This window comes from Taudactylus pleione, unplaced genomic scaffold, assembly GCF_031769625.1.
Source record: "Taudactylus pleione unplaced genomic scaffold, aTauple2 ptg000066l, whole genome shotgun sequence".
Classification (NCBI taxonomy): domain Eukaryota; kingdom Metazoa; phylum Chordata; class Amphibia; order Anura; family Myobatrachidae; genus Taudactylus; species Taudactylus pleione.
The window spans coordinates 33,462,192-33,478,490 of NW_028284468.1; the positions used below are offsets into that span (position 1 = coordinate 33,462,192).

General features: G+C 44.7%; 1 protein-coding gene across 1 annotated transcript in view; it reads left to right on the plus strand.

Moving 5' to 3' along the window:
* Positions 1 to 9,828, plus strand: part of CIITA (class II major histocompatibility complex transactivator) — a 121,516-nt gene extending 111,688 nt beyond the window's left edge. The window contains exons 20-21 of the mRNA XM_088466838.1: positions 6,945 to 7,028; positions 9,744 to 9,828. Coding sequence (XP_088322964.1) covers positions 6,945 to 7,028; positions 9,744 to 9,828 — 169 coding nt within the window. The remainder of the gene's footprint in view (positions 1 to 6,944; positions 7,029 to 9,743) is intronic.
* Positions 9,829 to 16,299: the final 6,471 nt, after the last annotated feature.

Below are 16,299 nucleotides of genomic sequence, written 5' to 3' on the forward strand. Positions count from 1 at the left end.
TGGTTTGGACTGGAGTGTACTTTCGGGGGTTACAGCACCCTTAACGGTCAAGCCAGCCGGCCCTTTACTTATGACACAGGCGCACGTTTGGCACTACTTTGTTGATGCACGTGCGGCTACTGCGCACACAATTCACAAACACAGAAAATAATTTTTTTTTTGGTTTGGACTGGAGTGTACTTTCGGGGGTTACAGCACCCTTAACGGTCAAGCCAGCCGGCCCTTTACTTATGACACAGGCGCACGTTTGGCACTACTTTGTTGATGCACGTGCGGCTACTGCGCACACAATTCACAAACACAGAAAATAATTTTTTTTTTGGTTTGGACTGGAGTGTACTTTCGGGGGTTACAGCACCCTTAACGATCAAGCCAGCCGGCCCTTTACTTATGACACAGGCGCACGCTTGGCACTACTTTGTTGATGCACGTGCGGCTACTGCGCACACAATTCACAAACACAGAAAATAATTTTTTTTTTGGTTTGGACTGGAGTGTACTTTCGGGGGTTACAGCACCCTTAACGGTCAAGCCAGCCGGCCCTTTACTTATGACACAGGCGCACGCTTGGCACTACTTTGTTGATGCACGTGCGGCTACTGCGCACACAATTCACAAACACAGAAAATAATTTTTTTTTGGTTTGGACTGGAGTGTACTTTCGGGGGTTACAGCACCCTTTAACGGTCAAGCCAGCCGGCCCTTTACTTATGACACAGGCGCACGCTTGGCACTACTTTGTTGATGCACGTGCGGCTACTGCGCACACAATTCACAAACACAGAAAATATATTATTTTTTTAGCACTTGGGGGGAGCACCCCTGATGGACAGAGCACCCCCTGGACAACACTACAGCACCCCTTTAGGACTGGGACACTGCACAGGACTTTGGAGTGGACACAGCCCCTATGGAGAACTGACTGCACAACACAGTCCAGCCAGCCCCTATGGACTTTGAAGTAGTGGACACAGCCCCTATTAACAACAGCAGCACAGCACAACACAGCCAGCCCCTATGGACTTTGAAGTAGTGGACAACAGCAGCACTACACTACACTACACTACACAGCACTAACTCCCACCCTCCCTCTTCACTGTCCACAGCCGAGTGAGAAAATGGCGCCGACGCGGGTACCTTATATAGGATCCAAAACCCGCGAGACTCGGAAGGCGGGATGATGACGTTTTGCCTCGATTTCAGATCCGAGTCAGGCGGGAAAAGTCGAGCCTGACTCGGATCGGACTCGGATCGGGGGGGCTCGGGGGGGGTTCGGATTTCAGAAATCCGAACCCGCTCATCCCTAATATATACACACTAACACAGAGACAAATACAGTACATACACATATATACACACTAACACAGACATATACAGTACATACACATATATACACACTAACACAGAGACATATACAGTACATACACATATATACACACTAACACAGACATATACAGTACATACACATATATACACACTAACACATACATATACAGTACATACACATATATACACACTAACACAGAGACATATACAGTACATACACATATATACACACTAACACAGACATATACAGTACATACACATATATACACACTAACACAGAGATATATACACACTAACACAGACATATACTTTACATACACATATATACACACTAACACAGAGACATATACAGTACATAGCATACACATATATACACACTAACACAGACATATACAGTACATACACATATATACACACTAACACAGACATATACAGTACATACACATATATACACACTAACACAGAGACATATACAGTACATACACATATATACACTCTAACACAGACATATACAGTACATACACATATATACACACTAACACAGAGACATACATAAACATATACTGTATACACACTAACACAGACATATACAGAACATACCCATATATACTCACTAACACAGACATATACAGTACATACACATATGTACACACTAACACAGAGACATATACAGTACATACACATATATACACACTAACACAGACATATACAGTACATACACATATATACACACTAACACAGAGACATACATAAACATATACTGTATACACACTAACACAGACATATACAGTACACACACATATATACACACTAACACAGACATATACAGTACATACACATATATACACACTAACACAGAGACATATACAGTACATACACATATATACACACTAACACAGACATATACAGTATATACACATATATACACACTAACACAGACATATACAGTACATACACATACATACACACTAACACAGACATATACAGTTCATACACATATATACACACTAACACAGAGACATATACAGTACATACACATATATACACACTAACACAGACATATACAGTACATACACATATATACACACTAACACAGAGACATATACAGTACATACACATATATACACACTAACACAGAGACATATACAGTACATACACATATATACACACTAACACAGACATATACAGTACATACACATATATACAGGGAGGGAGGGGTTTCTTCAGACTCGAGCATGGCTACTTAATCACTGCATGCCGGTAGGCAGTAGCAGTGCCCCACTCAACCTTTCACTCAAGGGGGAAGTGCGGGGGACTATGCAGCAGTTGCAGGAGCAGGCCCGGGCCCCCTCCCGTTCTGCCAGTGTCCTGGCCCAGGACTCTAATACCGGCAGTCCCCCCCTGATAGCGGCCCTGCCGCCGGACACATGGCAGGCGGTTCGATTCCCGTCAGCGGCAGCCCGACATGAGCAGAGTTCGGAGCAGCGGAAGCCCGACAGCGCTGGAAATCCCGATCGTGGATAGGTGAGTATCTACTAACCTAACCCTCCTAACCCTAACCCTCCTTAGGGGTGCCTAACCCTAACTTCCCCCCCAAGTGCCTAACCCTAATCCCCCCTCTAAGTGCCTAACCCTAACCACCCCCTTCCCCGCTGCCTACACCTAAGTCCCCCGGGGGGGTGCCTAACCCTAAGTCACCCCCGGGGGTGCCTAACCCTCCCTCCCCCTACCCTAACCCTCCCGGGGGGGTCCCTAACCTTAAGTCCCCCCCGGGAGCCCTAAACCTAACCCTCCCCCCCATGGCTGTCCGCTCGCGCCGCCCGGCATCACTACGATCGGAATGCCGGGCACTGGTCTCCCGGCATTGGGGAAATGCGGGCGTCTACATCTAGACGCCCAGCATTTCACCCTTGCCGGGATATGACAGTCGAGAAGCCGGCTGCCGGTATTTAGGCAGTCGGCTTCCCGATTGCACACCTGTGACCCTGATGTTTGCCTGTTCTTGTTCTGCACCTGTGTCTGTGACCCTGACCTTTGCCTGTTCTTGTTCTGCACCTGTGTCTGTGACCCTGATATTTGCCTGTTCTTGTTCTGCACCTGTGTCTCTGACCCTGACGTTTGCCTGTTCTTGTTCTGCACCTGTGTCTATGACCCTGACCTTTGCCTGTTCTTGTTCTGCACCTGTGTCTGTGACCCTGACCTTTGCCTGTTCTTGTTCTGCACGTGTGTCTGTGACCCTGATGTTTGCCTGTTCTTGTTCTGCACCTGTGTCTGTGACCCTGACCTTTGCCTGTTCTTGTTCTGCACCTGTGTCTGTGACCCTGACCTTTGCCTGTTCTTGTTCTGCACCTGTGTCTGTGACCCTGACCTGACCCTGACGTTTGCCTGTTCTTGTTCTGCACCTGTGTCTGTGACCCTGACCTTTGCCTGTTCTTGTTCTGCACCTGTGTCTGTGACCCTGACCTTTGCCTGTTCTTGTTCTGCACGTGTGTCTGTGACCCTGATGTTTGCCTGTTCTTGTTCTGCACCTGTGTCTGTGACCCTGACCTTTGCCTGTTCTTGTTCTGCACCTGTGTCTGTGACCCTGACCTTTGCCTGTTCTTGTTCTGCACCTGTGTCTGTGACCCTGACCTTTGCCTGTTCTTGTTCTGCACCTGTGTCTGTGACCCTGACCTTTGCCTGTTCTTGTTCTGCACCTGTGTCTGTGACCCTGACCTTTGCCTGTTCTTGTTCTGCACCTGTGTCTGTGACCCTGACCTTTGCCTGTTCTTGTTCTGCACCTGTGTCTGTGACCCTGATGTTTGCCTGTTCTTGTTCTGCACCTGTGTCTGTGACCCTGACCTTTGCCTGTTCTTGTTCTGCACCTGTGTCTATGACCCTGACCTTTGCCTGTTCTTGTTCTGCATCTGTGACCCTCACCTTTGCCTGTTCTTGTTCTGCACCTGTGTCTGTGACCCTGACCTTTGCCTGTTCTTGTTCTGCACCTGTGTCTGTGACCCTGACCTTTGCCTGTTCTTGTTCTGCACCTGTGTCTGTGACCCTGACCTTTGCCTGTTCTTGTTCTGCACCTGTGTCTGTGACCCTGACCTTTGCCTGTTCTTGTTCTGCACCTGTGTCTGTGACCCTGACCTTTGCCTGTTCTTGTTCTGCACCTGTGTCTGTGACCCTGATGTTTGCCTGTTCTTGTTCTGCACCTGTGTCTGTGACCCTGACCTTTGCCTGTTCTTGTTCTGCACCTGTGTCTATGACCCTGACCTTTGCCTGTTCTTGTTCTGCATCTGTGACCCTGACCTTTGCCTGTTCTTGTTCTGCACCTGTGTCTGTGACCCTGACCTTGGCTCTGTTTGATCACTGCCCTGCCTGCTGACTTAATCTTACTTTGCTACACTTAATTGACAGCTAGTCATATTCCTGAGACAGCTAGAAGGCGGGTTCTTAACAGTGAAGTACAAACCACTTTGCATGTGTCCCAGGTGCAGTGGTGTAACTAGGGTATTTGGAGCCCAGGGCAAATTTGAAAAGGGAGATTCCCGCCCCCCCCCCCCTGCCATTGTGCGCGCGCCTTTGACGCGCGTGGCAAAAAATGGGCGTGGTCACTTAAAAATGGGGCGTGTCAACATGACACACCCCTTTATTTTCAAACTGAACATTCCTATCTATATGCACCTTAACCCCAGTAGTACCCCTTATACAGTACCCCCAGTATGCAGTTGTGGTCCCTCTTATGCAGTCACATAGTAGTGCCCCTTATACAGTATCCCCAGTAGTGGTACCCCTTATACAGCCCCTAATTAGTTCCCCTTACTCAGTACCCCCAGTAGTGGCCCCCCCAAATGCAGTGCCCCACGTAGTGTTCCCCCTTATGCAGTGCCCCCAGTAGAAGTCCCCACAATGCAGTGCGCCAAGTAGCGGTATCCCCTTATGCAGTGCCCTTTATATGGTGCCCCCAGTAGTAGTCCCCCCCCTATGCAGTGCCCTTTATATAGTGCCCCCAGCAGTAGTCCCCCCCCATGCAGTTTTCCCAGTAGTGGTCCCCTTATGCAGACACCCTGTAGTGATCCCCCCTATCCAGTGCCCCCTGTAGTGGCCCTTCCTATTATTGCCCCAGTAGTGGTCCCCCGAGTGTAGTGCCACTAGTAGTAGGCCCCTTTTATAATGCCCCCAGTGGTAGTTCCCCCCCAAGTAGTAGTCCCCAGTAGAGTAGCCCCCCCCCCCAGTAGAGGTCCTCCCAATGGCGCCCCCAGTAGTAGCCACCCCTCCCCCAGTAGAGGTCCCCCCAGTAGTAGCCACCCCCCTCCCCCGTTGTGCAGATAGGTTAAAAAAAAATATATATATATAAAAAAATATACTCACCTGAATCCCTGCTCCTGCTCGGGCTGGCGCGCTCAGCATTATGGGACAGACGTCATGATGTCAGTCCCATTACCCACTGCAGGAGCCGGACGGAAGTCCGGCTCTTGCAGTGGGTGCTGCAGCAGTCAATGAGAGACTATCTGACTCTCATTGGCTGCTGTTTAACACACGCATCGCCGCCAGCGCTGGCGGCGATGCGTGTGTTATGCACAGCCTGAGCCTGCCTCCTAGCGCTATTGGGCAAGCGCTCAGGGGGAGGGAACGGGCTCAGGTGTGAAGCACAGGACCGGCGCTGGAAGCCTAGCGCCGGTCCTGTGTAAATGTGTAGCGCTGACCGCACTCATTGCGGTCGGCGCTACACTGGCTAACTAGGGCGGGCGGGTACCGTGGCCGGCGGCGCGCCGCCGGTCCAACGGCGCCCAGGGCACGCACCCCGCTCGCCCTACCCTAGTTACGCCACTGCCCAGGTGACAGGGGTCTGTTGGACTCTGCACCGTGGCACTGTCAGCACAAACCCGAGACTGACACCGTCATCTTGGTTCACATTGAGACAGAAAGAAGTAGTATTCAACAGCTAAATGGTTAGGTCTTATTTTTCAAACCAAACTTACAATAGGTCTGACAATGAGTTGGCTGTAATTGTGCCCTTTAATGACATACACTTGCATATATCACATACACTTGCATAATTTGGGCCCATGTATTTAACTATTTATTGTGTTAGCATTCGCTATTAGGTGTTAATAAAAGTGATAACACTTCTCAAATACAGGAGAAAGACTCCCAGGACAGGATGTACTAAAGGAGGAATGCGGTAAAACACCCAAAAATGCAGTTTTCGGGGGTGTTACCGCATTCCCCATATGTACAAAGCACATCGTCCTGATGGGTAAAGCCATCTTCAGGTGGCGTTACCCAATAGAAGCCTATGGGCTTCTTATCAGGACGCTCCCCCTTGGGATCTGATTGGATTTCTCCATATCACCCCCGCGGGCGGCTGCCTCCTGCGCATGCGCAGGACGAAGCCAGAGGGACTTCTTGGTGTTAAACCCAGAAGTCCCTCTGTCCAGAGCCTTCGCAAAGGACAGCTATTATCGGGAGAGCTGTCTTATGCGATATTCTGGGTACATACATACATACATAGCATTACAATCTTTCCAGATGCATCAGAATATTTTTTATTTTATCTTTTTACAGATGTGACAGCAAATAATACTATTGTTACAATATTCTAAAGCAAAACTTTTTTATTTTTTTGTCTGAAGTTTGGACTGCAATAGGATCACTTATAATGGAGCTGGAAAACTTGCAACAAGTCTTCAAAAGTGTCCTCGAATGAAACGCTTAAGGTATGTGTTTAGTTTTTATGGTTTTAATACAGAAAATAGCACCACCTGCAGTTATAAATGTAGAATGCAGAAAACCCATATTGAGAACAAATGAAACAAACATTCTGGGGCTAATGTTGCGTTGAACATGTGCTTATTTGTTTTGTATAAAGTATACATTTCTTTGTATAAAGTATACATTTCCCGACTCAGCAGACACATGTAATTGTGGGGGAAATTTTTATAAAGCTTGGAGAGAGATATAATTTTGAGAGATAAAGTACCAACCAATCAGTTCCTAACACAGCCTGTAACGTGACAGTTAGGAGCTGATTGGTTGGTGCTTTATCTCTAACAATTTTCTCTCTCTATAAGCTTTATTAAATCTCCCCCTGTGACTTGATGAATTTTTGTGTGAAATATGCCTAATTCTACATGAGCCCTTTTTTGTATATAATATACCCATCAGCCATAGCATTAAAACTACCTGCCTAATATTGTGTAGGTCCCCCTCGTGTCACCGAAAAAGCTCTGACCCCTTGCGGCATGGACTCCACAAGACCTCTGAAGGTGTCCTGTAGTATCTGGCACCAAGATATTAGCAGCAGATCTTTTAAGTCCTGTAAGTTGCGAGGTTTTGGCCTCCGTGGGTCAGACTTGTTTTTCCAGCACATCCCACAGATGCTCTGTTGAATTGAGATCTGGGGAATTTGGAGGCCAAGTCAACACCTCGAACTCTTTGTCAAGTTCCTCAAACCAAACCTGAACAATTTTTGCAGTGTGGCAGGGCGCTTTATCCTTTATACTGCCATCAGGGAATACCATTGTTATGAAGCAGTGTGCTTGGTCTGCAACAATGTTTAGGTAGGTGGTACGTGTCAAAATAACATCCACATGAATGGCAGGATCCAACTTTTCACAGCAGAACTTTGCCCATAACTTCATACTGCCTCCTCCGGCTTGCCTTATACGCATAGTGCATCCTGGCTCCATCTCTTCCCCAGGTAAATAATGCACACCTACCCGGCCTCCACATGATGTAAAAGAAAACGTGATTTGCTCCATGGTTCAGTTCTGATGCTCACATGCCTATTTTAGGTGCTTTTGCGGTGGACAGCTGTCAGTATGGGCACTCTGTTCAATCTGTGGCTACGCAGCCTCATACGCAGCAAGCTGCGATACATTGTGTGTTCTCACACCTTACTATCATAGCCAGCATTAACTTTTTCAGCAATTTGTTCTATAGCTCTTCTGAGAGATAGGACCAGATGGGCTAGCCTTCTCTCCCCAGGCGCATCAATGAGCTTTGGGCGCCCATGACCCTATCTCACCGGTTCACCAGTTGTCCTTCCTTGGATCACTTTTAGCAGGAACTAACTACTGCATACCTGGATCACCCCACAAGACCTGCCGTTTTGGAGATCCTCTGACCCAGTCATCTAGCCATCACTATTTGGCAAAGTCACTCAAATTATTATGTTTGCCATTTTTCCGCCATCCAACACATCAACTGTCTGTTCAGTTGCTGCTTACAGAGGTGTCCTCATACATTGTTGCTGCAGTCATGCCAACCAGGTCCCATGTGACTGCTAGAGCAGGACGTCTGTTTCTTGTCCTTTCACCTGAAAATGTGACAATGTGGTGAGACTAGGTGCACCAGCAGACTGTGCTGATTAATAATTTGATATGAGTATATCTGTGTGAGTCTCTGAATCTTTATATGAAGTCTCAGTCGCGCACAGATATACAGTGTTGCATATCAAATTAATCAGCACAGTCTCACGGTGCATCACATTGCGACTAAGAATCATCTTCGGGCTAAAAGGACAGTCAACGCAAGCCGAGCCACACAGGACCTGGTTGCTCACTTGGTCCAGGCGTCTCACGTTGCATGGCGTATTGAGGCTAGGTGTATGAGGACACTCCTGTATCCCACCTCTTGACAGGTGTCATTTTAACAAGATAATCAATGTTATTCACTTCACCTGTCAGTAGTTTTAATGTTATGGCTGATGGTTTTATATGTTGGTCTTATATAATGAACGGGTTGGGTACACTATTCAGTCGGTGACAATGCCGGATCTGGCTTTTAACATCCCGATGCATATTGGTGAGTATTCTAACCCTTACCCTCCTTCTAACCCTCACCCACCCCTCACGCAGGCTAACTGTAACCGTCCCCTCCTGCAGCCTAAACCTAACCGTCAATTCCCGAAACCTAACCCTAACCCTCTCCTTTCGCAGCCTAACCCTAACCCTCCCCTAGTTCCTTACCCTAAACCTAATCCTATGGCGGGACAAAGTGTACCCGGACGACATGGTGGCCGACAGGCTGACATATCGTATCTGCTCTACACATATGAACGATATGGCGCCGCATGCAGTATCGTCAGGTTTGATGTGGAGCATGTGACCGAGGGAGCGTGCATACACACTGTGTGATTTGTACGATTTGATGACGTTGCTTGCGACTGTGGGAGCGTACATATTGTGCATACACACTGCACTATTTGATTTTCCGATTTGGCCAAATTGGAACAACATCGCTCAAGTGTGTACCTGGCATAATACCATCTGGATTCCGAAGCCAGTATTCTGATGAACGTTGGTATTCTGACCATCAGGATCCTGAGCACTGGGATGCTGACTACATCCCAAAAGAACAGTTACTATGAGTCCATTTTACAGATACTGTATAGCCTGGATTGATTTATTTATATTTTTCTATCTCTTTAGGATGTACAATATGACTATTCCGCATGCCGTTCTACAGCATCTTCAGCAGCAAGATTCACGAATCAGCTGTCTGTCCATTGGGTGATAAGGTCAAGTCTCATATTATGTTATTAAATGTCTGTCTTTTTTTTTTTCAAAGAAATCTACTTTATTGTGTATTTGTCATAAAATATACAAAGGTATAACGTGCAGACATGAACAAGAAGAGAATTTATGTCTGTCTTAAATAGAAAGACTAGCAAATAGTGCTGTACTTTATAGGCATCTAATTAGAGTATAATTACTAAAAAAGGCATATTGTTAGTTTAAATTATTTAAACTTGTGTGTAAAGTGGAATTATCTGTAGATTTTAATAAGACTAATAGGGGTATTCAAGATGGGTGCGATAACTTTGTTTTTTGCGTTAATATCGCACTTTTTAAATTTTTTGCATTAATATCACTGGTTTTAGTTTTACACCGTATTCAATTTCAAAGACTTATCGCAGTTTTGGAAAGTCTTTGATAAAAAACGGTGATAACTTTTCACCATTGAATAGGTGTCGAAAAAAAGGGCAGAATTGGGGTTTAGGGGTGCAGGCTTAAAAAAAATAGATTGACATTTAAAAAAGAACTGTCAAAAAAAGTTTAAAAAAAAATAGGGACACCCCAAAAAATGAATGTAAAAATTGGGGTGCACAAAAAAAAAAAAATGGGGAAAAATTGTTAAACAATGGGGAAATAGGTTCAGGGCTATTCTGCAAGTATGCGGCAGATGTTTTCTAGAATAGAATTATAGCGGCAGGTGCACAAATGCAGAATTTTTAAAAACTTTAGGGACTTAAAAATATGCTAGTACCCATTTTCATGTACCCCAAATTTGATGGGACCACTTAAAAAAAAAAAGAAAAAAATCACCTAAGTGCTCTTCTGCATCACTTCTTCAATGTCTGGAAAAAAGCACCTGCTGCGGCTACTTAAATCCCCGACTTTCAATTAAAGGCTAAAACGGGGTTATCCATAGTGTTCCCCCATGTTTTTACAACTTTAGGGGGGTCTTACAATTATTTTAAGGAAAAATTCGTAACTTTACGCAAATCCAACTTCGGAGTTTCCCGTTTTCGTTAATTTTATATTGAATACGGGGATAAGCGGGAGCGCGCACCATACCTTTACGCAGAAAAAAACTCCGATATGAAACGTTAACTTCGCCAGGGAAGTTAACCTTTCATATTGAATACCCCTCTATGAGAATTGGTTGTATGAATGTCATTTGATACAGTAATATGTTTGGTACCACAACCTTTTCTGCATCAAATTTGACAGAGCCCCTCACACAACTACTCTTTACTGATCGGGCCCCTCACACAACTACTCTTTACTGATCGGGCCCCTCACACAACTACTCTTTACTGATCGGGCCCCTCACACAACTACTCTTTACTGATCGAGCCCCTCACACAACTACTCTTTACTGATAGGGCCCCTCAAACAACTACTCTTTACTGATAGGGCCCCTCACACAACTACTCTTTACTGATAGGGTGCCCTGCTCCTTGCACCATCTTTATCTCAGCCTAGGGCTTCCTCTCTGCTTTTATTTCTCCCATTCTCCAAATCATGACACGGACCCAGTTACAGGCAGCCCTCAATAACATATTCACACGAGTGGAGATGTCACTACGTCCCACAAAATCAGCAGCACACTTACATAATTAGACAATCTGTGCTCCTGTAAGCACACTGATGATCTGGCTGGCTATCCTATTCCCACCCACCGTAAAACTGGGGGTGCCCAGACTTGAAGGAGAGAAGATAGAAGATTATTGAAATGTGTTCTGAACCCATATTAGGTATTCTAGTACTGTGGTCCTTGTCCCTAACAAGGACTATGGGAAGATTTTAGTCAATTACTAAAGCTCTTCATAGACAACAATATCAACACTTGCAGGTTATAACAGTAAAGTACAATCTGTTGTATTGTAATTTTTACTGGACTTGTTATAAAAAAAGTTGAGCTCATGTTATGTTTATTTTACAGGCAAGAATGACCCAAAGAAAACAAAAGCTTGTGTATACAGAAAGAAAGGAGACTGACATTTCCACAATCAACAATTTGCACTTAATGAAATATTTGCACTAATTCTATATTGTAGTATTGCACTATTGCCAGATCAATGTAGTGTCCATGATGTTCTGATTACTGATCACAAGAGACAAAACAGATATCATCAAGGGGTAACTTCTATATGCTGAAGACAAGACATATAGCTATGACGGCTTCATTTAAATATCAGTTGTCAAAAATAAAACCACATTAAACAGGTAAACGTGTATAAATATATACACATTGAATTGGAGTGTAATATCTATAGATATGTAAGATAAGAGAGCAAGTCTATTAAAATCATTGCTATAATTTATCCATCATTGATATATCAATTGCACTTAAAAGGTACTTGCCTTGTCAGTGGCAATATTCAATAATAAATGTACTAGGTATTCTGACCATAGTTAAACAGATCTGACAAAACACTTGTTTGAATCAGTTCAGTTCTTTTGCATTTTCAAAGATCAGTAAATTTAGTCTTATGCACTGTTGATATTTGTAATGTGGTTATACTGTATGTAATAATAGTCTAATTGCACTGTTTGTATGAACAGTACGAGGTAGGCTGTGCCTTGTGGTGCACTTGGGAAGTCTTTTTTTTTATAGCTTTGTGTAATGTAATTGTATGTACTGTATTGTAAATATTTGTAAATTGTTTTGATGTTTTACCAACCTTTCTATGCTGCTTTAAAATAGTGAAAAACGACTACAGCTGTGTCCGCATACACCTATATGGCACATGATGCCTGGCACATTCCCTGTGCTGAATACTTTTTCCTCAGTTTTGCTATATTATGCTGCTCTTTTCTTTATTTGTGACATAGGGGTCAAGTTACTAAGCAATGTTAGGAGACAGAGTGAAAAGTGATAAGGTGCCGGCCATTCAGCTCCTAACTGCCATCTCACAGGCTGTGTTTGAAAAATGACAGTTGGGAGCTGATTGGCTGGCACCTTATCACTTTTCACTCTGTCTCCAGCACTGCTTAGTAAATAGACCCCTGAGTCAGAGATATACAATAATACAATCACAGCTGCAATCTCGCACGCAGCTGCTGTGTAACAATATGCTACTGCTGTAGCCGCCAGGAAATGTATTGAGACGCCCACTGGGGCCAAATCCAAGCTACTGTGTACACATATGCAGCCACCGTTGCAGATCATTGGATAATTCGGCCATCGGAGTAGACCTATGGTCATGCAGGATGGCCATCTGAATAGAGACAATGGAACCACTTTATCTGCATATGGGATGGCAGACGTAGCATATGACAGGCCCCAAAGACTACTGCGGCACGGCTGCATTTCTGCCGCCACTCCCAGTAACCGCTCCCAAATGGTCCCTGAATGTCAATCACTTTGGAAAGGAATGCTTACTGTGAGCAGCACGTGCGCAGTGTGACTGTGACGCAGTGAGCTGATAATCTCTAAATTGCGTAAATATCAGCATTGTGTACATATCAGACATTTAGTTCACAAACAGTGTACGAGGTACTTACTGTAGAAATTGTTTTTTGTAGCAAAGGAATTGGTATAATGTCGCAGATTAAGCATAATGATGGGTCTTACCTGTTTAACATGGATTTTGTACCATTTCCTCAACTTAGCCACTTTATCCTGCTATTCTTTCCTCCATTGTGCTTTTTCCTTCATTTTGTGTCTTAGGGCCTGATTCTGAGGTACACGCAGTGTTATTGTCGGACACAGTGAGCGAATATAAGCTAATTTAAGCTACTGCGCAGACGTAACAAACAGTCGCACCGAGGGTTGTTACGCAAAGTGACTGGCAGGTAGTGAGCGTTTGGGGAGGTAATGATGGGTGGCTACATAAATGCAGGCATGTCGGGACTGTTTTCTGGGTGTGCCCTAGTGAGCCTCTGCGAATTTGGACACAGCTGGAGAGGCCCCAGTGTCTTAGGTGAGATTCTGAGACAGCATAGGGTTGCTCAGCTGTTCGATGTGCGACTGATGTTCCCGGTGTTTAGTCTGTTGTACATGAGCGGCGACTGTGAGGTATGCGCATCAACTAAATCATTAGTACAAAATTGCAATTGCAAAAGGAATTGGGTGCACTACTGAATCAGTCCCTCAGTTAGCGTATAGTGTATTAGGTACTTAGGATTAGTATCGATCACACAATAAATAGGGCTATTTTGTGCAATTTGAGGATCGGTGTATGTAGACACATCTGTATGTTCAATTGTTCACTGACGATGTTCATCCAGAACACTTACCAGATCTATTGTCTAAGGGCTTTTTTATGCTGTGAAAATGCAGTAAAAGTAATCAATAACACCAAAAAAATTGAGCAGGTGTATTTAGTTTTTATGCTGATTTTATAATTTTTTAATGTGAATTTTTAAGCCAAACTGCAGTATTTCTTACCCTTTGTTACTTATACCCCTATACATTATAGAGTAATCTAGGTAAAACTGTATATCCTAGACCAGTGATTACCAACCTCGGTCCTCAAGGCACACTAACAATCTTGGTTTTAGTGATATCCATGCTTAAGCACAGACGGTTAAATCAAAATAACTAAGGTACTAATTAAGTCACCTGTGCTCAACTATCCTTAAAACCTGGACTGTTAGTGTGCCTTGGGAACCGTGGTTGGGAACCCCTGTCCTAGACTCTTTGTAATTCAACATAGTAGTTTATTTTAATAGTCATAGGGCCGTATTCATAGGCTGCGAAAACCCGTCATTTGATGACGTCATCTTCGCAGGTTTGACTTATCCCCGTATTCAATTTTCCCGACTTTTCGCCAGAACGAAAAGTCTATGCATTGGGACCTGCGAAAAAGTATCACCATTGAATAGGTGGCGAGAACAATAGCAGAATTGGGTTTTGGGGTGCAGACTTCCAAAAACCACCCTGCACACCTTGGACAGTCCCCTAAAGTTATTCTGTGTCAAAAAAAAAAAAAAAAAAAAGGACCACAGGAGACCCCAAAAAAAGTACTTTCATTTTGGAGGCGAAAAAAAATAAATTGGGGGACAAACTTCTAAACTAGCAAAATAGACTCACGGGGGTCCCCAAGTATGCAGCAGGTGCTTTTTTGATTGCAGGTGGTTGCGGCAGGTGGATTTTTCACAATTTTTAAAACTTCACATTAGCCTCTTTATAATATGTTAGTACCCATTTTCATGTACCCCAAATTTGATGGGACACCGTATTTTTCCCCAAAATAGTTGCTAAATGCTATTCTTCACCACTTTCCCAGAGCTTTAGCAGGGCTATTCAGGGGTACACACAGTGATCCCCCATGTCAGAGCATCTTTTGGGGGGTGTCAGGCTGATTTCCCCTAAAATGACAGGACTTTTAGCTGATTTCTTTTCGCTGGGTCCCGTTTTGAAATTGAATACGGGGAATCACGGGGACGAGCGCGATAAGTTTTCACTTCCATGATTGCCATGCTCCAAAAGCCACAGCATGATTGTCATGCTCCAAAAGCCACAGCATGATTGCCATGCTCCAAAAGCCACAGCATGATTGCCATGCTCCAAAAGCCATAGCATGATTGTCATGCTCCAAAAGCCACAGCATGATTGCCATGCTCCAAAGCCACAGCATGATTGCCATGCTCCAAAGCCACAGCATGATTGCCATGCTCCAAAGCCACAGCATGATTGCCATGCTCAAAAGCCATAGCATGATTGCCGTGTTCCAAAAGCCACAGCATGATTGCCATGCTCCAAAAGCCACAGCATGATTGCCATGCTCCAAAAGCCACAGCATAATTGCCATGCTCCAAAGCCATAGCATGATTGCCATGTTCCAAAAGCCACAGCATGATTGCCATGCTCCAAAAGCCACAGCATGATTGCCATGCTCCAAAAGACATAGCATGATTGCCATGTTCCAAAAGACATAGTATGATTGCCATTCTGCTGGCGTTTAAGGGCACTGAAGGGGAGCGTTCTAGAAAATAGGGCATGTCGGCCCTGTTTTCTGGACATGCCGAAGCCAGTGACTGCGTCCTTGGACTCAGCTTCACAAGGCCTTGGCAGCGTGATTTTACCTGAAGGTTACTCAGATGTCTGATGTTCATGTAGAGGATTCGATGCTGCATCTTTGGATGCAGCCATCTGATCACAGAAGCCTGCAGTGGGTGTATATTTACTTAAGAAGCCTCCTATGACTTTTGCATATTTTTGCACAGCCAAAGACGAAGCGTCGGTGCCCCTAAATCTGTGAATCAGGCCCTGAGTTTAGTGACTTAAAATGAAGCACAAATGTAATTACAGGGTAATGGCTGGTCTCCAGATGCATCAGGCTGCCATCAATAGTCTCATGCCAATCCGCTTAAAACAGTTACTGTACCACTCAATTTGTCTCATCCATTCCAAGTGGTTGCCAGTGTCCTATACTCTGAACTTCCCTTTTATACTAATAAGAAGTTAGCAGGGAATGGTCAGTGATATCTAATATAGACAGATATGCAAGTTGAGATGGTAAGTAAATCT